Here is a 24,646-nt window from a genome sequence, read left to right on the forward strand (position 1 = left end):
AGATTTGAGCCCTTATTAGGACCAGCGATTATTTTGAATATCCGACAACCATCTACTTAAATCTTCTTGACATCCCTGTTATTATCACTATTTTGCAGATAAGGAAACTGAGGTTCAAAAAGATTACATAAGTTTCTCAAATTCTATAGCAGGAATTCTAACTACAAATCTCAAATCCTTTTAAACTCCTTCATTACCTCTCTAATCTCTGTGTAATATGTTTTAAAGAGCTAGAAAGCAAAACTATGTTTTGGACAAGATAGAATAAAATCTGAAGCTGCAGTAAGTGGTCATTACTTGATGTGTGTTTTTCATATGTGGCAGTTACACAGGTAGTAGACAATGGCCTTTTGTAATTTGTGTGCACACAAAGTTGCTCTGAAACCCTTACCTACGGCTATCAAAATATTGTTTCAAACACTCCTTAAGTGATATGGAATAGGCGTAAGAAGAGAGATATTAAATGTTTAACTTCGGAATCAATGTTAAAGCGATTAGGTACATCTGGTAAAGTTGGAATGGTAGTAAAATAATATAGAGTGATTATTCAAATCAGTATGCCTTAGGAGTCTGAAAAAAATTTTTTTTCTTTAGATCTTATTTATTTGTCAGATTGAGAGAGAGAGAGAGAGAGAGAGAATGCACAAACAGGGGGAGCAGCAGTCAGAGGGAGAAGCAGGCTCCCTGCTGAGCAAGGAACACGATGGGGACTCTATCCCAGGACCCTGGGATCTTGACCTGAGCCGAAGACAGACACCTAACAGACTGAGCCACCTAGGCGTCCCTAAAAAAATAGTTTCAAACTATAATGTAGAACATATTTATCTTATCACCCATTTCATCATTTGACAAATGATTATTAAGTGCCTAATAAATGCCAATCATCAGCTAAATCCTTGGAAAAATGAATTTAAAAAGAAAACACAGGGTTTAAATAGGCAAAATATTTGTTCTTTTACCTGTAAGGTGATGTTTTTTTGCCACTGATTTATATAGAATTACGATTAAGTATTGATCAACACTTGTGAACTTTTAATTAATACCACTTGAAGAACAATAATAAGCACTGCTAAACCCACTTCATCAAATTCCATGAAAAATATGATCTCAATATGATTTTTAAATTATTGTTTTCCCACTGATTGAGAATATTACCTTTATTGCAATTAACTACCCATATATACTTTGGTTTTTTTCTTTCTCTTCTTTTTTCCTTAGGTCTAGTCCATGAATGATCTATTTGTTCCTGTGTTGACCTCACAATTTATGGCTTTATGAAATGACTCAACATTCGGTAAGGTGCATCCCCTTTCATTACTCCTATAAAGATTTTTTTTTAAAAGATTTTATTTATTTATTGGACAGACAGAGATTACAAGTAGGCAGAGAGGCAGGCAGAGAGAAAGGAGGAAGCAGGCTCCCTGCTGAGCAGAGAGCCCGATGCGGGACTCGGTCCCAGGACTCTGAGACCATGACCTGAGCCGAAGGCAGCGGCTTAACCCACTGAGCCACCCAGGCGCCCCAACCTATAAAGATTTTTTTAAAACAAATAGTCTTTTATTTAATTTTTAAAATATTTTATTTATTTTGAGAGGGAGAGAAAGAGAGAGAGAGAGAGAGAACATGAGCAAGGGGAAAGGAAGGAGAGGGAGAAACAAACCCCCTGCTAAACTGGGAGCCCGACATGGAGGAGCTTGATCCCAGGACCCTGAGATCATGACCTGAGCTGAAGGCAGACACTCAACCAACTGACCCACCCAGGTGCCCCTGTTTTTTTTTTTTTTTAAGTAATCTCTCTGCCCAACATGGGGCTTAAACCCACACCCCAAGATCAAGAGTCACGTGCTCTACCAGCTGAGCCAGTGAAGTGCTTCATTCCTATGCAGATTTTTAAAAGTTTTCCACTTATGTATTTCAGATGGTTAAAAAAATTTTTTAAAAAAGATTTTATTTATTTATTTGTCAGAGACACAGAGAGAGCACAAGCAAGGGAACAGCAGGCAGAGGGAGAAGCAGGCTCCCGTCTGAGCAAGGAGCCCAATGTGGGACTCAGTCCCAGAACTCTGGGATCATGAGCAGAGTTGAAGGCAGACAGACGCCTAACTGACTGAGCCAACCAGGTGTCCCTAGATGGTAAAAATTACAATGAAACTTTCTCTGTTCAATTAAATCTATAATTGTATTTACAATATGCAAGACATTGCTTTGAAACCATGGAGGATGATGTAAAGAGGAAAATGATAGAATTCTTGCTCTCAAGGACTTCATCTATTGTGTGAAATAATGGAGTAATAATCTGATTCTAGGAATATGAAAGAGAAGCAAGCTAGAACAAGCACTAATAGACGTGTTTTATAGAGTTAAATATTATTATAACTGTGTATAACATGTGTAAGTAGCACAGCCTTTTTCCGATGCTTAATGTGGCTGTTGTAGTTTTAAACATGCCCAGACCCCTTAGGCTGTCTTAAAATTGTGAAGTGCAGAACAGGTGTAGCCTCATTTTTATGCAGCATCTCTGAAAATCTAAGCATGTAGAAGGTCTTCCTTTTTCATTTTGGTGGGGGAATAGAACAGAGTATTCATATCTTTTACATTTTTAAAAAAGTTTAATATTTTAAAAAGATTTCATTTATTTGACACAGAGAGTGAGAGAGGATAGAAGCAGGCGGCACGGCAGGCAGAATGAGATGGAGAAGCAGACTCCCAGCTGAGCAAAGAACCCACACGGGGTGGGTCCCAGGACCCTGGGATCATGACTTGAGCTGAAGGCAGACACTTGATCCATTGAGTCCACCAGGCACCCCTATTTATTTATTAATTTAAGTAATCTCTATACCCAATGTGGAGCTTAAACTCACACTTCCAGATCAAGAGTCATATGCTCTTCTGAGCCAGCCATGCCTCACTACCACATCCTTTAATGTCAAGTATCACAGATGTTTTTGACTTCTGAATTTTCAATTCACTTTACAATGACATTAAATAACTCTGATTCTCTGTTGGGCACACAAGAGTGATTCTTTTTTTTAAGATTTTTATTTATTTATTTCAGAGGAAGGAAGTGGAAGGAGCAGAGAGAGAGGGGAGAGAGAGACTCTTAAGTGGACTGCACTGAATGAGAGGCCAATGTGGGCTTGATTCCACAACCCTAAGTTCATGATCTAAGTCGAAATCAAGAGCCAGCTGTTTAATCCACTGAACCACCCAGGTGCCCCAAGAATGAGTCATTTTAAAGATTTTATTTATTTATTTATTTCACAGAGAGAGATCACAAGTAGGCAGAGAGGCAGGCAGAGAGAGAGTGGGAAGCAGGTACCCCACTGAGCAGAGAGCCTGATGTGGGGCTCGATCCCAGGACCCCAGGATCATGAACTGAGCCGAAGGCAGAGGCTTTAACCCACTGAGCCACCAAAGCACCCCTAAATATGTTTTCAATTTGATGTCTGATTTAGCTATTAGATGTCACCATATAATCTTGTCACAGAATATTTTCTTCTGCAAATTCTTTGTGAAGTTAACTCCACTGTTATTTAAAAATGTATTACCAGAGCCTCTGGAATTATATTCAACGATCTTTTCATTCCCTTATACAAAATGCTCATTATGTAACAGGTTATAAATGTTTTACTAGTCTTTTATGTGTAGCACAATCTTTATGACTTACATCTACAATGTGGGTGGCATATGACAGAATTTGTTAGGTGTTCTAAAAGATATAGAAAAGGGAAAAGTAAATTTGGACTAGGGAAATCCAGATAGGTTTTTATAGGGATAGAAAAATTTTCCCTTCATCCAGTCTATGTTTTTTTTGGTTGGTCTAAATTAAATTGATATAAATCAGGTTAACCAAAGAAAAACAAACAAAATTATGTATGTGGAAGCCATATAAAGATGGGGATACTCAAAGGACAGCCAGGTAACTGAAGCTCATGAAACATTCTGAGCTAAGAAAAGGGGTAATGGTTTGGGAATATGAAGGGGAGGAAGACCATCTGTAGGTAGTCAGAGGAGATGTTTAGAAAACAAAGTTTGCCCTGCTATGCAGATAAGTTTCCTAGGGAAAAAGGTACCTCTGGAATAGCTCTTTTTCCAGCCCCCCTTCCAATGTAAATTTAGGCAGTTGAGGGGGAGGTAAAGAGCTTTTCCTGAATATGCTGGGTTTTGATTGCCTTTAGCTCAAAATAATCCTTATGCCAAAGTGACATGTTTTGAGATGGTAAATTCTGCTCCCCTTCAGCTCGATCAACCTGATCATTGGACAGTAAACTCTGAAAAATGAGTGGGACTTTAAGAACCAGAGATAGGAGGCAGGTATTGGAGACGCCAATGTCATGCTAAATACGGGAAGGGGATTAAAACATGTCTGACATTTCATATCAGTGATGTATGTATGTATGTATGTATGTATGTATGTATGTATTTGCCAGAGAGAGAGAGAGAGAGCATGCACAAGCAGGGGGAGCAGCAGGCAGAGGGAGAGAAGCATACTCCCTGCTGAGCAGGGACCCTGATGTGGGACTTGATCCCTGCACCCTGGGATCATGACCTGAGTTGAAGGCACATGCTTAACCAACTGAGCCACCCAGGTGCGCTTCGATGTTATATTTTCATAACTATCCTCTATACTCTAGACCTGTTGCAGAGTGCTGGGCAGATTTAATGATACCCTGCAGCAAAGAATTTGTTCCAAAGCCAAAGATAATTTATGGGCTGGCCTGTGGTCTAGGAAGTAATCAGGTAGAACAGCTCAACATAATCAGAGTACTCTATGGGGATGAGAAAATACAACCCTTGATTGAGGGCTATTCTTATGTGAGACTGGCAGAATTTCAGGAGCTAACTAGGTGGGCTTAAACATTTATTTATTGGGTACCTTTTATGCTCTAGGCACTAGCCAGTCAGTATGGCAACAGACAAGATAGACTGTGGCTTTGCTCTCCTGGGGGTAACATTGTAGTACAAAAGATAGATTCTAAAAAAGTAAATATGTTGATTTCAAGACAACTTACATGGTGATAAGTGATACCTAAAAAATAAAACAGCTTGGGGGTGCCTGGGTTGCTCAGTTGTCTAAGTGTCTGACTTCAGCTCAGGTCATGATCTCAGGGTCCTGGGATCCAGGTCTGCTTAGCAGGGAGTCTGCTTCTGTCTCTTCCTCTGCCCTTCCCCGCATTGATTCACACACACATTCTCTTTCTCAAATAAATAAATAAAATCTCAAGAAAAAAAAATTTAAAGTTTGTTGTGATAAAGGAAGCAGTGGGAAGGCCTCCCTGGGAACAATTTTTGGGTAAGATCTGAATGATAGGGACATACATGGAGAAAACCCAGTAGGAAGAAATCACAAGGAAGCACAAACAGATAATTAGAAGCAAAATACAGATAAAAACAGGTGGAGAGAGAACAGACAGAGAAGCCAACTGCTTGCAAACTAAACAGAGGTGCTGTTGGATTCCCAGAGCTACTGCTTGATTTCTGACTTCTAGGGTCACTGTTATCTCCTAAATATATGCATATATACATGCATTTATTTCACCTGCTATCTTTATTTTTTGTAGGATATTCTTACCTACCTACTTATCTTCATCCAGTCATTTCCCTAATGAAAGATAGATAGCTATTTTGAACAATACTGCAGAATACATTCTTACATACTTTTTCATGTGTATATGTGGGACTTTTGTATAATTTTGGAATTGAAATTTGTGGGTGGTAAAGAACACCTATCTTCATCTTTATTAAATATTGCAATATTGCTCTCTAGAGCTTTTTTCCCGAATAAATTTACTTTCCCATCAATAATGTACAATTGGAAAGAAAATAATAATGTAAAATTAGGATTATAGGAATTCATTTTTTTTCTAATCTAAAGGATATAAAATGGTATCTCATTATTGTTTGGAGTTACTTTATTTTCATAAGCTTATTGACTGTTTGGATTTCATCTTCTGAGAATTGATATTCTCTGCCCATTTTTCTACTGAGTGGTTTGGCTTTCTTATTAGCAGTATTCTGAGTAATAGTTCTTTTTTGATTATATTACATAGACTATTATATTACAAAAAACGTATCTGTCCTGTGTTAACTGGGTGGCTCAATCAGTTAAGCTTCTGACTCGATCTCAGCTCAGGTCTTTTTCTTTTCTTTCTTTCTTTCTTTTTTTTTTTTTTTAAAGATTTATTTATTTATTTGAGAGAAAGAGGAAGGGAGAGAGAGTACTTGGGGAGTGGGGCAGAGGGAGAGGGAGAGAGAGAATCTTAAGTAGGCTCAACATGGGGCTCAATCTCACAACCCTGAGATGATGATCTGAGCCAAAACTGAGAGTCTGATGGTTAGTCGACTGAGCCACCCAGACACTGCCTCCTTTGCCCATTTTGAAATTGTTTTTTTTCCCCTATTGTTAAGAGTTCTTTGTGTATTTTGGGCACAAGTCTTTTATCATATATGTGTTTTGAAAATATTTTCTTCCAGTCATGTAGTTTGGCTTTTCTCTCTCTCTCTCTCTCTCTTTTTTTTTTTTTATAGAGAGTCAGGCACAGAGAGAGAGAGAGAGAGGAAGGGAAGCAGGCTCCCCGCTGAGCAGAGAACCCAATGCGGGGCTCGATCCTAGGACCCTGGGATCATGACCTGAGCTGAAGGCAGAGGCTTTAACCCACTGAATCACCCAGGCGCCCCGCTTTTCATTTTCTTAACTGTTCTTCACAGAGCAAAAGTTTTCAATTTTAATGAAGTCCCACTCACCATTTTTCCTTTCATGGGTTATGTTTTTGATGTTGTATCTAAAAAGTCATTGCCAAGCCCAAGGTCACTTAGATTTTCCCCTATGTTTTGTCTTAAGAATTTAATAGGTTTTTTTTTTTTTTTGCACTTAGGTATATAATCCATTTTGAGTTAATTTTGGGAAAGATATAAAGTCTATGTCTAGATTCCTCTTTTCGTGTATGTGGACATCAAGTCCTTCCAGCACTATTTATTGAAAAAATTATCCTTTCTCCATTGAATTGCCTTATGCTTTTTCAAAGATTAGTTAACTATATTTATATGAATCTTTTTTTGCACTGCTTATTGGGTTACACTGATTTGTCTATTCTTTGCTAATACTTCACTGTCTTAATCACTGTAGCTTTATAGTAAGTCTTGAACATGGGTAGTGTCTGTCTTCTTTGTTCTTCTTCAGTATTTCATTGGCCAATCTGGGTCTCTTTCCTCTCCACATAAACTTTACAGTTTGTCAATATGCACAAAAATAACTTGTTGGGATTTGGACTGGAACTGCATTGAACATATAGATCAAGTTGATAAGAATAGACATTTCTTATGTATTTTAAAGATTAATGTATTTATTTGAGAGAGAGAGAGAATGCAAGTTCTTGCATTTGTATAGCTGGGGCAGGGGCAGAGGGAGAGGGAGAAGGAGAGAAGCAGACTTCCCGCTGACTGTGGACGCTGACCCAGGGCTCAATCTGCTGCCGCCAAAATCATGACCTGAACCTAAATCAAGGATTGGACCCCCAACCAACTAAGCTACCCAGACACCCCTTTTATGTAAAGGTTTGCTTATAACATTAAAGTTTTTAATCTTCCAGAATTAATTTTAAGTAATCTCTATATCCTATAAGGGGGTCAAATCAAAACCCCCGGATCAAGAGTCACATGCTCTACTGACTCAGCTAGCCAGATGCCCCTCAAAGTATTTTTTTTAATAATTTGCTATTAAATTATTTCACAATTCAAAATACAATTTTTAAATTTTTGAAATGTCAACTGTTTGTTTAGTATAAAATACAAACAAATTGTACAAAAATACAAGAGATAGTATCTGAAATGTGAAAGCATTAGTGTATTATTTCTCTCCAAATTGGAAGGAATGTATGTTTTTTAAAGTACATGATTTAAAAAAAAAAGCCAAAGTCTAGAAAATGTTGATTCAAGTTCCTTGCTGTAATATAACTCTATTTCTTCTTCTTCCTTTTTAAAAGATTTTATTTATTTGAGAGGAGACAGAGAGTGAGAGAGCATGAGCAGAGAGAAGGACATAGGGAGACGGAGAAGCTGACTCCCTGCTTAGCAGGGAGCTGAAGGTGGGGCTCAGTCCTAGGACTCTGAAATCATGACCTGAGTCAAAGGAGACACTTAACTGACTGAGCCACCCAGGGGCCCTGAAATTGATTTATTTTAGAGAGAGAGAGAGAGCACACCTACATGTGGTGGGAAGGATGGGGAGAGGGAGAGAATTTCAAGCAGATTTCCTGCGGGGCTCCATCTTACTACCCTGAATTCTTGACCTTATCCAAAATCAGGAGCTTAACCAACGGAGCCAGGCAGGTGCCCTTCTTGCTCTTCTTTTTAGTTTATGAGTTTACTCTCATTGATAGTGAGCTGTTTATTTTATGATTTACAAAACTATGTTCATTTTGAACAATCAGAACGCATGTTCAGGAGGCATTTAAGAATTTGAATGTTAGTTACGTTGAGTTAGTGATTTAATTTGCCACTAATAAAGATATTCACCATGTCCTAAGTATTTCAGGGAAGACAGATTAATAAGTCACATCTCAAACCATTTTCCTAAATCATAAAGAAAATTAGGAGGCCCCAGTACATTCCTTGTGGATTATCCAGTTTCCAGTATTATGTTAACAGTGGAAATAGCTATTATAAAACTTGTAAGCTACAAATCTTTAAGGTAGCTATTTTAAGGTCCATGTAGGGATACCCTGAAACAGGCAGGGAGCCACTGCAGTGCTGAGTCTCCAAACTATTTTTCTTTCCTTCCCTTTCATCTTCATTCTAGACTACAACCTGTTTTTCCTGGCTCTGAATAATTCTCAGTATGGTCAAACATTTGGCCTTAAAAATAAATCCTGAAGTGCTGTCGTTGTGTTACACAAGTATCTGAATTACATTTGCCCCAAATACCGTGATCTCAGTATACAGCTGATGGGAATGTGGTTGCCCACTCAGCTGTGCAGTCGCCAGTACAGGGCAGCTCCGTGATCGGGGCCCCGATCCAGTACCTCCCCCCTCGTCCATCCTCAAGCCAAATTCAGAGACTTTTCCGGGGGTTATCTCAGGACAGGCCCCTCGCTTCCCAAAACGACCTAGCCCCCAAACGCTCCTGATCAGCCGAGCTAAAGCTTCACTGCCCTGCGGGTCCTATCGGAGCTCAGGCTCGGGCCTCATGGGGAGCCTGCGTTCTCAGACTAGCAGCACGCCCGGCGGGCTGCTGTTAGGACCAACAGCCCCCAGACTCCCGGCAGCCAGCCCATTGTGCTGGCGTTGGAGAGCCGGCGTCAGCCGGTGACGCAGAAGGAGGCCCCGCCCCGCGCATGACGCCAGCGTCAGGCCAGTCCCGGCATGCTCCGCGGTGGCTGGCGGTGGAGCGCAGACGAGCGGAATTCTTCCCGTGAACATCCTCTGCTCTGCTCAGCTCAGCCGCTGTCCAGACCCGGGTCGGCGAGAGTGCCGTGTCCCCCCGTTCTCCTACCGCTCGGCCGTCCGTTGGAGCGCCCCTAGCCCTCCTGCGAGGGCGCCCCGGGACGGAAGGGTCCACCAGCCTGTCGGCGCCCGCCGTGCTCGTGGTCGCCGTCGCCGTCGTCGTGGTGGTAGTCTCTGCCGTCGCCTGGGCCATGGCCAATTACATCCACGTTCCGCACGGCTCCCCGGAGGTGCCCAAGTTGGACGTCACGGTTCAGGATCAGGAGGAGCAGCGCTGCCGGGAGGGCGCCCTCAGCCTCCTGCAGCACCTGCGGCCGCACTGGGACCCTCAGGAGGTGACCCTGCAGGTAACGCCCTCATCTTCGTCCGGGGTCTCTCCCAACCTGGACTCGGCCGGTGGTGGGGGGCGGGGGCGCTCAGTCCCTTCAGTTCCCGGATGATGAGGCAGACCCGACGGGAGCCCTTGAGCAAGGGGCCCTGTGCTTCCTTCGTCAGACCTGCGAAGGTCACTCCCCCTTCCTTCACAATTGCTGATAGAGGTTGTCCCTAGGGCAGATTTTCTTTCTGGAAGCAGCTACGTAAGTGACGCATCCATTCACCCCGGGAAAATTCCTGTTGATGGTTGCCCCTCCTCCCACTCTCCGGTTCCTTCTAACTGCAGAGGAACCTTTTCCATTCCCCCTGCAAGGGGTCCTCTTCAGTCGGCCCTAGGTCCCTTCTCGCCTGCCACACATAATGTAGGAATGAATCCTTGGTGATCCTTTCCTTTCCCTTCCCGCCCCTCCCCCTCCCCGGCGGTTTACTCCCATTGATGTCTCACCCTGCGTTGTATCCTAAATCCTCGGATGGGCGAGAGTACTCGATTTCAAAGTCATAACCATGGCCATGCTTCACTCGATTGGCTTCTTGTGTGGCATTCCACATCTTTTATTTGAATCGATATTTTTGAATTTTTTTATTCGTATTAGTAAAATTAACCCTATTTGATGTTAGGTCAATCAGTGTGCCTTTGTATTCGTAGAATAAAAATTGGGACAAAAAAATCCTTATGGATCTAGGTGTTTTCTAATACCTTATTTCTAATAAGTTATGATTTAGTATAGATGATATTTACTTTGAATATTTTAACTTTCAGAGTTTCAGGGTGTACGACAGTGAACCTCCATTTTCCTTGCATACTCTAAAGAAAGTCAGTAATTTTGAAGGCTGAGATATTTGGGGTTTGTTTCACATCTGAGCAGTAATGTAAGAAGTAGCCAAATTATCTGCTTTATTTTGTTGACTAATTTCTTCAGCAGTGTTATTGAATTAACAGTATCTCAGATTCTTTGCTAAAGTAGTCACCTATACAAAGATGAATAAAACATGAATAGTGCTCTAGGGCCCAGAACAGTTCCTGACACTTGGGCTTTCAGAAGTGTTAGTTTCGGTTCTTGTTGCCTAGAAGAGTTTTGAGCATATTGAAAGGACTCACATGTTCTAGGAAAAAAAATTGTTAGACAAAAATTTTGAAGTTTTAAGGGAGTATTAGCTAACTAAACAGGACATAGTGAATCCAGAATGATTCTCATGTGTAATTTGAAAAAATAGTATGGCTAAGAAAGTTAAATTACTTGAAACTTCCCAATTGAAACTCTGAGCTTTGGTTTATTATTCATTAACTCTTACTACAGAAGAGTTTTGTATTTATTAAAATGATTTATATTCTGGAAGTCAATTAAAATTAAACAGATGCTAACTAAAGGCAGTGCTGCTTCCTGGGAAACTTTGGTCCTGGCAGACTATGCTACTTTTTTTTAAGTAGAGACTTTAAAATTTGAAGCTTTGAAGACTTGTGTTTCCATTGATGGTGTATTTGTCTGTAGAACAAGAATAATAGCTACCCTTAGGTACCAGTGTTCCAGGTTGTGAGTTAGGTCATGTATATATTTTATCATTTAATTCTACAAACAACTGTATTAGGTAGATTTTTTTTATTTATTTAGAAGTGAAACTCAGTGAAATAAAGCCATTATATAGGTAAAAAAGGGACAAAATTTGGTAATGTCAAACTTTTTGATTGTCAGAAAGTATTTGTGATTGAGTCTTACCTTTTATTATGCAACAGCTTTTGACTTGAAGGCCTTTGGATTCATACAAATCCAAATTTGTAATATACTTATTTTTCAGTGAAGGTAAATACTACCATTTATTTTGCTCTAAGGATGATTATAGGTTAGAAATATAATCCTTCCCTATGCAAACAATGCTTTTGATCTAGAAGCTGACAGCTGTTATTCTGAATTGGGGGTCATTCATTGGTGGTTTCTCAACTTGAGAAAATCTGACTCCCATATTCTGTCATTCAAACTCTTCTTTATGATGCTTCAGGATTTCTTTTGTAATTCTCAGTGGGAATATTTCTTTTGAGATTTGCTTTTATTTCCTTTGAAGTATAAAGATAATAACATTTCAGAAGGGGAAGTATGTATCATATATTCAACAGATTAATACTGGTATGTAGCCATTTTTTTCAGAGATTATGTACTTAAAATTTGCTTTAAACATACCTTAGAAGCTTAGTGTAGTAGTACTTATTTTACCTGGTGATTATGTCTGAGCTGAACTATTCAGAACATACTGGAAAATCCAGAAGCAAGCAAAAAAGACTTTGATGCAGTCAGAATGATACAGGGCCCAGTCTTTGCTCAAAACTTACAGACACATGGAATGCTGTATCTCTTTTTAGATGGGATTTTAACAAGTTAATTTTTTGGTTTTCCTATTCACACAAGATTGAAAAAATAAAGTATAAAAGGGGTGGTAAGCTTTTTGGAGTGTATCTTACTTAGAGTAGGCAGACTAGATCAGAAACAACTGTACCAGTCACAGTGCTTTTTGTTTCATAATTTATTGAAATTCCTAGTCTAATAGGGAAGAGAAAACAATCACAATGTAGTGTTTTTGGAATGAACATTCATATTCATGTGCAGAGACTACAGAAGAACGTTAAAAAATCATTACTATTTTTGCTGTACTACAAGTTTCTTCATGTTTCTGGATGCATAGCTTTGATATTTCTTTATTTTTTAAGCATACATATGCTATCTCGGAAACCAGTATTTGTGTTTGGTTATGTAGCTGCATAGCAGTTTTCATACCCTCTACCTTCTCTTTATTCAGCTGTGTTGGAGATAGTCACTAAAATATCCTATTAATAAATCTAGAATCCCTCTTATTTTAATATTGATATTTGATATTTGATAATATTTTATTTATTAAAAAAGATTTTATTTGATGAGAGAGTGTGCATGCACACACGCAAGCAGGGATAGAGGAAGAAGTAGGCTCCCTGAAGAGTAAGGAACCTGATGAGGGGCTTAATCCCAGGACCCTGAGATTATGACCAGAGCCAAAGGCAGAGGTTCAAGCAACTGAGCCACCCAGGTAGCTCTTTAATAATATTTTAAATGAAGAATCAAACCCAAAATATATATAGTTCCTTTTAAACTATATCTCCTTTAGTGTTGTAACTTAATAATCCCCTCACCCCCCTTTTTAAAGTATAGTTGGCCCACAGGGTTTCCTTAGTTTCAGGTGGGTTTTTTTTTTTTTTTAAAGATGTTATTTATTTATTTGATAGGCAGAGAGCAGGAACACAAGCAGGGGAAGTGGGAGAGGGAGGAGCAGGCTTCCTGAGGAGCAGGGAGCCTGATGTGGGGCTCAGTCTCAGGACCTTGGGATCATGACCAGAGCCAAGGGCAGATGCCTAACAACTGAGTCACCCAGGTACCCTTTTTCCCTGTCTTAAGAAATATGAGTTTGTGGGTGCCTGGGTTGCTCAGTAGGTTGAGCGTCTGACTCTTGATTTCAGCTTGGGTCATGATCTCCGGCTCCAGGCTCCATTCCATGTGGAGTCTGCTTGAGATTCTCTTACTCTCCCTCTGCACACACTGCTTCCCTCTTGTGCCTGCTCCCCCACCTACCCTGGCTTGTGGCACACAGTCTCTCAAATATATAAATAAATAAATCTTTCAAAAACAAAACAAAAACAGTTTGTTCCTTACTTTAAGTGATAGAAGTCTCTGAAAAGTCTTATGTAGGTTTAAGTAATGTATTAAGTGTGCCAAAAGGATATGATATTTATAGGAATCTTGAATCCTGTAGATAAATATAAGGGGTCATAGTTTTTATTCAACACAGCTTTTAATATTAGCGCTCATGTCCAGTTTTCCATTTGTTATTCCTCTTCTTTTTGATTTCAGTGTTTAATAATAATAAAATATTTGATGGGTGGTAGCCCCGAAAACTTTGTTGAATATAGCTGAGAGGTGTATGTTTGATAGGCTGCTATCAAAGATGTATACATACACATATATAAATACATATTTTTTAAGTAATCTCTATACCCAGTGTGGGACTTGAACTCATGACCTTGACAGCAACAGTTGATGCTCTACCAATTGAGCTAGCTAGGCTCCCCAAAGATATAATAAGCTCCTGTGTCTTTTACTGAGATGTGACTAAAAAGTTAGAAGCCTCACACACTAGTTCATTTTTAAGTATTAATGGCTGTGTGACTTGGTCTAAGCAAATAACTTGAGCTTTTTGGAGCTTCAGCACAATGTGGTGGAAAGAAGATGGTTTTTGAATCCTGATACCAGCTATTTGTAACCTTTGGCAAGTTTTAAATCTTGGAAATAGTAGACTAGCAGGAAATAATAGGATTTTGCTACTACTCTAATATTGCTTTAATGCTAATAGTAATTTTACTATCAGCATCAGTTTTTACTATTTTACTACTAATAGTAGAATATCCTGAGAAATGAAATACATAAAGTTATATGTAGTATATTTTAGTATTATGTGCCTCCTGCCACCTCCCATCTCCCTCAGCAAACCCCTCCATTTGTAAGTAAATAATTGATCAGAAGCAGTTGTAAACTCCTAAAATTCAGTAATTCTGACATATATGTATTTATTTATTTTAAAAGATTTATTTTTTATTTTAGAGAGGGAGAGCATGAGCAAGGGTAAGTGAAGAGGGGGCGGGGGGGGGGGGAGAGAGAGAAAAGCAGACTCTGGATGAGCAAGGAGCCGGATGCAGGGCTTGATGTCACACCCTGAGACCTTGACCTGAGCCACAGTCAAGAGCCTGATACTTAACTTACTGAGCCACCCAGGTGCCCCTGATACATATTTTTTGTAGCAGGTATGATGCTTATTTTAAGTAGCATTCTTCTGTACAACTAACCATAACAGAAGGTAGGCATGGGAAGATGTAGGAGGGGAGGCTTCATAGAGGAGGGGATACCTGAGCAGAGTTTTGAAGGAAAGATATGGTCAGATGGAGTGGGGGAGCATTTCTGGTCAATGAAAAATACGTTCACAAAGTTAGATTGTGAGGGGAAAAAAAACACAGCGAGGCCATAAGTATTTTGGGCAGAATGGAGTATAAACCAGAAAAGAAGTGGGACTGATTTTTGAGAAACTGAGGTGTTACATATGAAGGTTTTGTGCTTCATTAAGGAGGTGATATTTTATTATCTAGGATATAATGGGAAGCCAGTTAATATTTTTAAGCAGATGAGTTAATATTGTGTATTTTTTAGAGCAGTGGCAGGCTGTATTGCAGGCAGCAGTAATTGAATGTTTTGAATGTGATGTTTTGAATGTGATTGCTTAGGACATTGGTTTTGAACTGGTGGTTACCCCACACTAATAGGATGTTAAAATCAATATAGTAGGTTGAAACCACTACAGTTTAAAAAGATGAGTTAAAATAGGATGTGATAGGATAGATCTGAGAGTCTTGCATATAATAAGGTAAGGACTGATTGGTGAAGCTTGTTTTAGTTTCATATGAAAGTATGTACTGAATTAGATAATAAATATATATTTTGGTCTGAATATCACATTAAAAAATGTTTGCCTAGGAGAGACTGTTATATTAGTCCAGACAAGAGGTGCTGCAATCCAAATTAGGACGGTGGCTTTGGAGATGAAAATAAAGGACAGATTTGATATTTTAGAATATAAATATGCAGGAGTTAATTGCTTGCAGGTTAGGGAAAAGGGAAGCCCAAGCTTTTTGTTGTTGTTGTTGTTGTTATTGTTTTCTGTTTTTTTTTTTTTCTGATGGTGAAATAATGGAAGACCCATGTTTAAGGAATCAGGTTATTTTTCATGATTTTGTCTTCTCAGGAGTTACTTTGCCCTTTGATATAACAGATGAGCCATAAATACATTTTTATCACGCTTTTAAAAATTGTTAGATAGAACAAACATACAGGAAAATACATGAAACATAAATTTTTTTTTGTAAAATAAATACTGTGTAACCCAAACCCTAGCAAAGAAAATATCAGCAACCCAGAATATTTCCCATTTTCCTTCCTGGTCCTAATCTCTCCCTCCCTCTAGTGGTAGTAACAATAGCAGTTTTTCTGTTTTTTTTTTTTTTTTAAACTAATAGACTATTTTGAATTAGTCATTTTTTTTGCAAGTCAGTAGTATGAGAAAATAATATATTAAGGGTTTTTCCTTTCACAAGGGACATGAACATGAAATAATTTGGTTTTACTAAAAAAGATATCATAATATTGAAACTGACTAGGAAGAAAAACCATTTCCTATCCATTTTTCATTTAAAAAAATCAACTGTTCTTTTATTATCTATTTTTTCCATATATATTTTACATAGTTATTTTCACACCATATGTACAGTTTTGTATTCCTTTTTTTCATGCTGCCTTTCTTTCACTTTCCTGTGTTGGTGTGTTACTGACTTTAGTGTTTGATAGCTGTAAACATAGTATTTGGTTATGTTAAACATCATGTGAATTAATTATTAAAATTTAAAAAATTCTGGAGAGTATTAAGTCGAAAATTAGAACGGTTCATAGCCTATCTAAACCTGTTGACTTTATTTAAAAAACACTTAAAAAACCCATAAATAATATATGTTCTTTTGAACAGAATATTTAAAACATATACAAGGCTGTAAGATGAAAAGTAAAAAGTTTAACTCTTTCAACTTCTAAGTCACTCATTCTCCTCACAGCAATTTGGTGAACAGTTTTTGAATTTCTAAAAAATTAGCAGATAGAGATTTATTACAGCACATACCTACATGTGTTAATAAATATCAGTAAATATAATTATATTCCTTTTGTATACACAACAAAGTTATTCTGTATTTTGCGTTTTAAAATAATGTATCTTAGACATTCTCTTTTGTCAGTATATGTAGTCTGCCCCATGTATATATTTTTTTAAAAGATTTTATTTATTTATTTGAGAGAGAGAGAGCATAAGTGAGGAGGAGGGGCAGAGAGAGAGAGGAAGCGGACTCCCGGCTGATCAGGGATCCTGGTGCGGGACTCCATCCAAGGACCCTGAGATCATGACCTGAGCCGAAGATAGATGCTTAGCCCCGCCCATATATTTTTTTAAGGGTTTATTTATTTGAAAGAGAGAGCCTGTGCACACATTGCACGCATGCTTGCTCAAGTCAGGGGAGGGTCTGAGGGAGAGGGAGAATCTCAAGCAGACTCTCTTCTGGGCATGGAGCCTGATGTGGGGCTCGATCTCATGATCCTGAGATCATGACCTGAGTGGAAACTGAGAGTTAGAGGCTCAACTGACTGAGCCACCCATATTTTTTTTTTTTTAAGATTTTTATTTATTTATTTGACAGAGAGAAATCACAGGTAGGCAGAGAGGCAGGCAGAGAGAGAAGTGGGGGAAACAGGCTCCCTGCTGAGCAGAGAGCCTGATGCAGGGCTTGATTCCAGGACCCTGGGATCATAACCTGAGCTGAAGGCAGAGGCTTAACCGCTGAGCCACCCAGGTGCCCCCACCCATATTTTCAAAACAACTGAATTGTTTTTATTTTTTGCAGATTAAAAACAGTATTGTATAAACTGCTTTTATATGTATATTTTGGAAAGCTTTTCTAAATGTGTCCTCAGAGTAAATTCTTCTTTTTTAAGTTTATTTATTTAAAGTAATTTCTATACCCAATATGGGACTGGAAATCACATTCCTAAGATCAAGAGTCACATGCTCCTCTGATGGAACCTTCTAGGCACCCTTAAACCTTATTAGTGGAATTAAAAGGGTGAAAGCTGCCAGTTATGGTTGTTGTATCTGGGCTTTATTTCAAAGAATTGGCTTATACCAGTTGTAGAGGCTGATTAAGTCTGAATTGTAGTGTAGGGTAATAGGCTAGAAACTTAGAAGTTGATTCTGTAGTCTTTTTTTTTTTTTTTTTAAGATTTATTTATTTGAGAGAGAGGGGAAGCCTGTGTGTGTGCGCACGTGCGCAGGGGTGAGGGGGGTGCGGTGGGGTGGGATGGGGTGGGGAGGAAGGGGGGGAACTTAAGTCAGGGGAGGGTCAGAGGGAGAGAATCTTCAAGCAGACTCCCTGCTGGGCATGGAGGTCCAGTGCAGAGCCTGATGTGGGGCTCAGCCCCACCACCCATGAGACTGTTACCTGAGCCAAAACCAAGAGTCAGATGCTTAACTGTCTGAACCACACAGGCACCCTGATGGTTGTAGTCTTAAGGCTACAAAGAATTTCTTTCTTTCTTTACTTTTTTTTTTTAGAGATTTTGTTTATTTGTTTAACAGAGATCACAAGTAGGCAGAGAGGCAGGCAGAGAGAGAGGAGGAAGCAGGCTCCCTGCTGAGCAGAGAGGCTGATGCGGGGCTCATCCCAGGACCTTGAGATCATGACCTGGGCAGAAGGCAGAGGCTTAACCCACTGAGCCACCCAGGCCCCCTTAAGGCAGAATTTCTTCAGGGACACTTAAAACTTGTTTTACCTTTACATTCCTTAAAGTGATTGGATGAGGCCCACCCATGTAACTAATAGTGGATGTTAAGTGCATCTACAAAATACTTTAACAGCTGCATCTAAATTAGTGTTTGAGTAACTGGGTATTAATAGCCAATCCAAGTTGACACATAAATATCAGGCTGTTTCTCACTTTAATATTGCTAATTGTCATGAAAGGTGTGTTAATGTATACTCCTTAACACAGTGTTGGAGAGTATCTTTTTCCTTATACCTTATCCAATCCCTGATAACCAAATTAAAAAATTTTTGCCAAAGGGAGACACGAAAATGGTATTGTTTATTAGATTCTTTTTAATTTTGTTGTTTTGGAAGATGATGGAATCCGGTGGTTTCTTCTAACTGATATGTATTAATTTTTACCTTTCTAGGCTTTATGGTTTGTTTAGTAATCATTATCTTAATTGTACGTTATCTTTATTATTTACTTGGCCTGAGAGTTTATTCATTTAAATTCTAGGCCATAAATACATGTCAAAACAGGTTCCCTCCTTGGTATCTTAAATCATCCTTAGGACTAAAGAAGTTTCATAGTGGCTCAGTAGAGTTTAAAATTTTTATCATCTCAGGGTTTGTAGTTGCAGGACAGTGCCACATACTGAAAGGAGTGGATTAATCTTTTGGGGGTCTTAAGATGATCTTCAAGTTTATTGATATTTATTTAGCTTCTAAGGTATCATTAAAGCTATCAACTCTTTTTGCCCACCAGGTATTCTATATTGCTGTAAATAGCATCCATGGTAGGTTTGGGCAATTCTGTAAGTTTCTAATTGATATGGTCAATAAGTCCAGACTGAAGGGTGAATTTATGTGTCATCTGTTTTACAATAGTAAATAACGGAAGCATTTGTATAAAAATAATCTATTTAGTATTACATTCTGGCAGAGGAGACAAAACTACCTCACATAATATCTGTTCAACACTTAATTTGCATCCAAAGGTTCCCATCAACAGTAGCATCCCCATATCTCTAGTTTTAATTGTTGGTCCTTTTAGAATCTTTCATGTAGGTGTTAGATTCAATGCACTCGGCTTCCATATTAAGGAATCTCAAAAAGATTTCTTCTCTCCAACTCTAGGCCATTTTACCCACATATGTGCATTGGTCTTGGATCCCTGGCTACTGAGGGTCAGGATCCTACCTTCATAGTCTTTTTTCATCTTGATTAAGATCTTGAATAAGAGTGTGCCCCACATTGATGGCACACTCTTATTATCATCTTTGTATTTTCTTCGTGTTCTGGTTTTTTGAGGTCTCCCAAACTAGAGTAAATAGAGTGAATTTGTTAGGGGCCCTACAATGCTGGGAGACTAGTAGCAGCTCCTGTCAGTCCACCAAGTCTCTGATAATGTTTGATTAAAAACTTTTGCTTCATCCTCATCGATATCTGCTTTATTTATCTGCTTTTTTGATACCACGGAAAACTGACATTCTGTTGGGGCAAGTAGATTTGCCAGTTCCCTTATCTTTTCCACTTGCTAGTGAGGCATTCTAATTTTCTTGGTATTAATTCCTAAGACCCATGACAGAGAGCTTGAGACAGCAAATCTGATCCAATATCCTGAATAGTTTCTTGTGTTGGTAACAGTAAAGGTATATGGGGGACCCATGTAGTAGGAGCAAACTTTATCACAGTATTCATTCACCAAGACTTGGGGTGGGACATATTAAGTGGTTGAATATCTTGGTCACTATAAAGCAAGTCTAGTCCTCAGCAATCAGACAACAAAAGGAAATTAAAGGCATCCAGATCGGCAAAGAAGAAGTCAAACTATCACTCTTCGCAGATGATATGATATGTGGAAAACCCAAAAGACTACACTCCAAATCTGCTAGAACTTGTTCAGGAATTCAGTAAAGTGTCAGCATATAAAATCAATGCACAGAAATCAGTTGCATTTCTCTACACCAACAACAAGACAGAAGGAAGAGAAATTAAGGAGTCAATCCCATTTACAATTGCACCCAAAACCATAAGATACCTAGGAATAAACCTAATAAGGCAAGTTTCTAGTATGGCCTGCATGTTTAACATATCAGCTACTTTATCTGGACTATTCCACTTTGCATGTGAAGGACAGGACTGTTCCTCTTCTCAGGATAAACAAACTTTCTAGCCACTTTGATTCATTGTACCGGACTAGCATTCTTGTTTGGGTTAGTCACTGCCATTAAGAACGATCATTAGTGAGGTGTGGGTCCTGCATTAATGCAAACATGCCAGGGTCTTCAAACCATAGACTCCTTCTTACTTAACAATCTTTATGGGCCATAGTAATACAGTTTTTTTAGGGAGCTAGCTTGAGCCACTGAATGAGACTTTTACACTATATGCCGTGGTTTCAGTAGTTTCCTGATTTTGTCTCCTTGCCACCTGAATCATTTTGGTAAGCAGCTCTAAATTCTACTATTCAGCATGATTTTTCTCTTTTGTGTTGGTTTTGAGGTTAGCATCTTGATGTTGCATTGGACCAGTTGGAATCTGGGTCTGTGTAACGTCACAATCCACCGTAAAAGTGCCTTTAGTTTTCTTTTTTTAAAAATATTTTATTTATTTATTTAATAGACAGAGATCACAAGTAGGCAGAGAGGCAGGCAGAGAGAGAGAGGCAGAAGCATGCTCCCTGCAGAGCAGAGAGCTCGATGCGGGACTTGATCCCAGGACCCTGGGATCATGATCTGAGCTGAAGGCAGAGGCTTAACCCACTGAGCCACCCAGGCACCCCATGTCTTTAGTTTTCTGTCTAGGTACTGTGCTAACAATAGCCAGGGAATTGTGTATTTAGCCAATTTCTCATTTTGCATCTTACTGTGGATTCAGTGACTAAACTCCTGGGGTTAGGTCTGTCATTGCTAGGTTTCATTTACTTTTACCTCCTGTAACAGATGGCAGCATGCCTACTGTTTAATACTGTGGGTGATTTGGCAAACAGCTGGCATCAGGAATTTATCATCCTCTAATCGCTTCTTTATATTTTTCCCCAAATAATGTTTTAGCAATATTACAGTGAGTCTAGGATCATGGTAGTGAACTTGATTGATATCCTTGAAGCAGATTAAGAGTCACGATACCAGCTTTTTAACCTGTTCTGTTATTGTATAACTTTGGATAAATAAGGGAACTTACTGGGGCACCTGGGTGGCTCAGTGGGTTAATGCCTCTGCCTTCAGCTCAGGTTATGATCCCAGGGTCCTGAGATGGAGCTGAGATTGAGCCCTGACATCGGGCTCTCTGCTCAGCAGGGCGCCTGCTTCCACCTCTCTCTCTGCCTGCCTCTCTGCCTACTTGTGATCTCTGTCTGTTGAATAAATAAATAAAATCTTAAAAAAAAAATAAGGGAACTTATCTAGGCCATAGTGTTCTCATTCCATAAATTGATCATTTCCAAGGTATTTTACAATCAGTCTCTGCATAAGCAAACATTTATTGAATATGTCTATATTCTAGGCCATTGTTTCTCAACCCTTTTAATAATTACTCTCTAAACAGAAAGTTTAAATTAATTAAAAAATTTTTTTTTCTACCTAGCAGAAATTATGTACCAAAGAATAGGATTTTGTCAGGGTTGAGTTTTGGTGATCCACAAACTATTTTAATACCTAAGATTTTTTTTTTTTTTGCTCCTTTGGTGGTGATCTGTGTTGAGAATACATGCATTAGGCTGAGAAATTTAATTTCATTTCATATCCTTTGGCTTAGGTTGTAGTTACGTCCTAATACCAGTGTAAGTAAAAAATATCCTAAATCACAAATGCATTTTACACACATGACCTACTGCACATCGTTAGTATAGCCTGGCTTATCTTTTTTTTTTTTTTTTTTTTTTAAGATTTTATTTATTTATTTGACAGAGATCACAAGTAAGTGGAGAGGCAGGCACAGGGAGAGGGGGAAGCAGGCTCCGTGCTGAGCAGAGAGCCCGATGTAGGGCTGGATCCCAGGACCCTGAGACCATGACCTGAGCCGAAGGTAGAGGTTTAACCCACTGAGCCACCAGGGTTTCCCTAGCCTAGCCTACCTAGCCTATCTTAAATGTGCCCAAACAGTGATACTTGCCTACAGTTGGGCAAAATCATCTAATACAAAGACTATTTTATAATAGGGTTGAAAATTCTATGTAATTTATTGAATACTGTAAGTGAAAAATAGAATGGTTGTATGGGTACAGAATGGCTGTAAGTGTATCAGTTGTTTACTCTCTTGATCATGTTGATTGAGAGTTGCAGCTACTGCTGCCCATCATCATGGGAGAGGATCATATTGCATGTTGCCAGCCCTAAATTCAGATTCAAAGTATGGTTTCTACTGAATGTATATTGCTTTTACAGCATTGTAAAGTTGGAAAATTGTAAATTAGACCATCCATTGTAAGTTGGGAACCATCTGTATATATTCATATCTGTATCTTCTCTCTAAATTACTAAGGTGGATGATTCAGCTGGTTAAGTGTCTGCTTTTGGCTTGGTCATGATCCCAGGATCCTGGGATGGAGTCTCCAGTCAGGTTCCCCACTCAGTGGGGAGCTGGCCTCTCCCTCTGCCCCTCCCCTGACTCATGTGAATGCTCTCTCTCTCTCTCTCTCATTCTCTCTCTCGCAAAAATAAATAAAATCTTTTAAAAAAAAATGGAAAAAAATACTAAGGTAGAAGTTAGAGAAGTGCCAGAGGACCTGTATAATTCTTTTTAGCTTTAAAAACCATAAAGCTTTGGGGAATTTTCTCTGAGAATACTATGAGAAGATTACTATGAAAGTATGTTCTTCCTGATCTGAATATTACATTAATGCTTTCTAATAAAAATCTGTTTGTTGATAAGTGATAATAAAAAGCATACATCATTAAGCACAGAACCTGATGAAATGCTATGGGTATTGGTATGTGATATAATTACCATAGTCCTTGGTATAGGATTCTGACTTTGTTCTTTAAAATTGCTGTGACTGTTCTTGACTTTTTTTTTTTAAGATTTTATTTATTAATTTGACAGACAGAGATCACAAGTAGGCAAAGAGGCAGGCGGGGAGAGAGTAGGGGAAACAGGCTCCCTGCCAAGCAGAGAGCAGAGAGCTCGATGTGGGGTTCAATCCCAGTACCCTGGGATCATGACCTGAGCTGAAGGCAGAGACTTTAACGGACTGAGCCACCCAGGCACCCCTGTTCTTGACTTTTTAAATTGCCATATAAATTGCACACTTAGCTTTTCAGTTTTCACAAAAGAAACTGGATGACAGTTTGATACTTTGTGGAATCTATAGATATTTGAGAAGTAAAATCATTAATAATATTGTCTTAAAATCTATAAACAAAGTATATTCCATTTATTTAGTCCTTTTATTTCTCTCAAACTTTTTCTTAAAGTAAACTCTATTCCCATTGTGGGACTCGAACTCATGTCCTCAAGATCAAGAGTTGCATGTCTTACAGGCTGAGCCAGCCAGGCACCCTCAGACTTTTGAAGTTTTCAGTGTCGTGATATTGCATGTTTCATTTGATCTCCTGCCCAGGAATTTGATGTTTTTTTGATATTATAAAAGGTTAATTTTTAAAAAAATGGATTGTCGGTATATAGAAATTCAGTTGATTGTTCTGTATTGTATTTTTCTTTTTTTAAAAATTTTATTTTTTTATTTGACAGACAGATCACAAGTAGGCAGAGAGGCAGGCAGAGAGAGCGAGGAGGAAGCAGGCTCCCTGCCAAGCGGAGAGCCTGATGTGGGACTTGATCCCAGGACCCTGGAATCATGACCCAAGCCAAAGGCAGAGGCTTTAACCCACTGAGCCACCCAGGCGCCCCTGTATTGAATTTTTCAGACATTAGCTAATGTTTAATATGTATGCTTTTTGCATTTTTTCTCTCTGCAAATAATGACAGTTTTGTTTTTCCCTTTCCTATTCCTATTCTATTATTATTATTATTATTATTATTATTATTTTTGCCTTACTGCACTGGCCAGGATATTATTATTATTATTTTTGCCTTACTGCACTGGCCAGGATGTCCAGCACAGTGTTGAAATACAAGGTGATAGTGGGCATCTTTATCTGGTTCCCAGTCTCAGGGAGAACACTCAGAATAATTTATTATGAGGTATGATGTGTGTAGGTTTTCTTTGGCTACTCTGTCAGATTAAGGAAGTTGCCTCTTTTAACTTAGGTATGTATGCATTTTTAAGTGACCTTTGTACCCAGTGTAGGGCTCGAACTCAGAACCCCCAGATCAAGAGTCCCATGCTCTATGGACTGAGCCAGCTAGGGATTCTGAGTTTTCATTTTATTCTTAGTTTGCAAATGTTTTCATCATAGATGAGCATTGAGTTTTATCATGTGCTTCTTTTGCATCTAATGAGGGTTGCATGATTTGCCT

General features: G+C 38.9%; 1 protein-coding gene across 2 annotated transcripts in view; it reads left to right on the top strand.

Moving 5' to 3' along the window:
* Positions 1 to 9,356: 9,356 nt before the first annotated feature.
* Positions 9,357 to 24,646, top strand: part of ETNK1 (ethanolamine kinase 1) — a 67,255-nt gene continuing 51,965 nt past the window's right edge. The window contains exon 1 of one of the 2 annotated variants that reach the window (XM_004775990.3): positions 9,357 to 9,788. In XM_004775990.3, the coding sequence (XP_004776047.2) occupies positions 9,633 to 9,788 (156 nt within the window). In that variant the 5' untranslated portion in view covers positions 9,357 to 9,632. The remainder of the gene's footprint in view (positions 9,789 to 24,646) is intronic. The other variant, XM_045073385.1, reaches the window with a different exon arrangement.

This window comes from Mustela putorius, unplaced genomic scaffold (genome assembly GCF_011764305.1).
Source record: "Mustela putorius furo isolate JIRA1106 unplaced genomic scaffold, ASM1176430v1.1 tig00537227_pilon_pilon_pilon, whole genome shotgun sequence".
In the NCBI taxonomy this organism is placed as follows: Eukaryota; Metazoa; Chordata; class Mammalia; order Carnivora; family Mustelidae; genus Mustela; species Mustela putorius.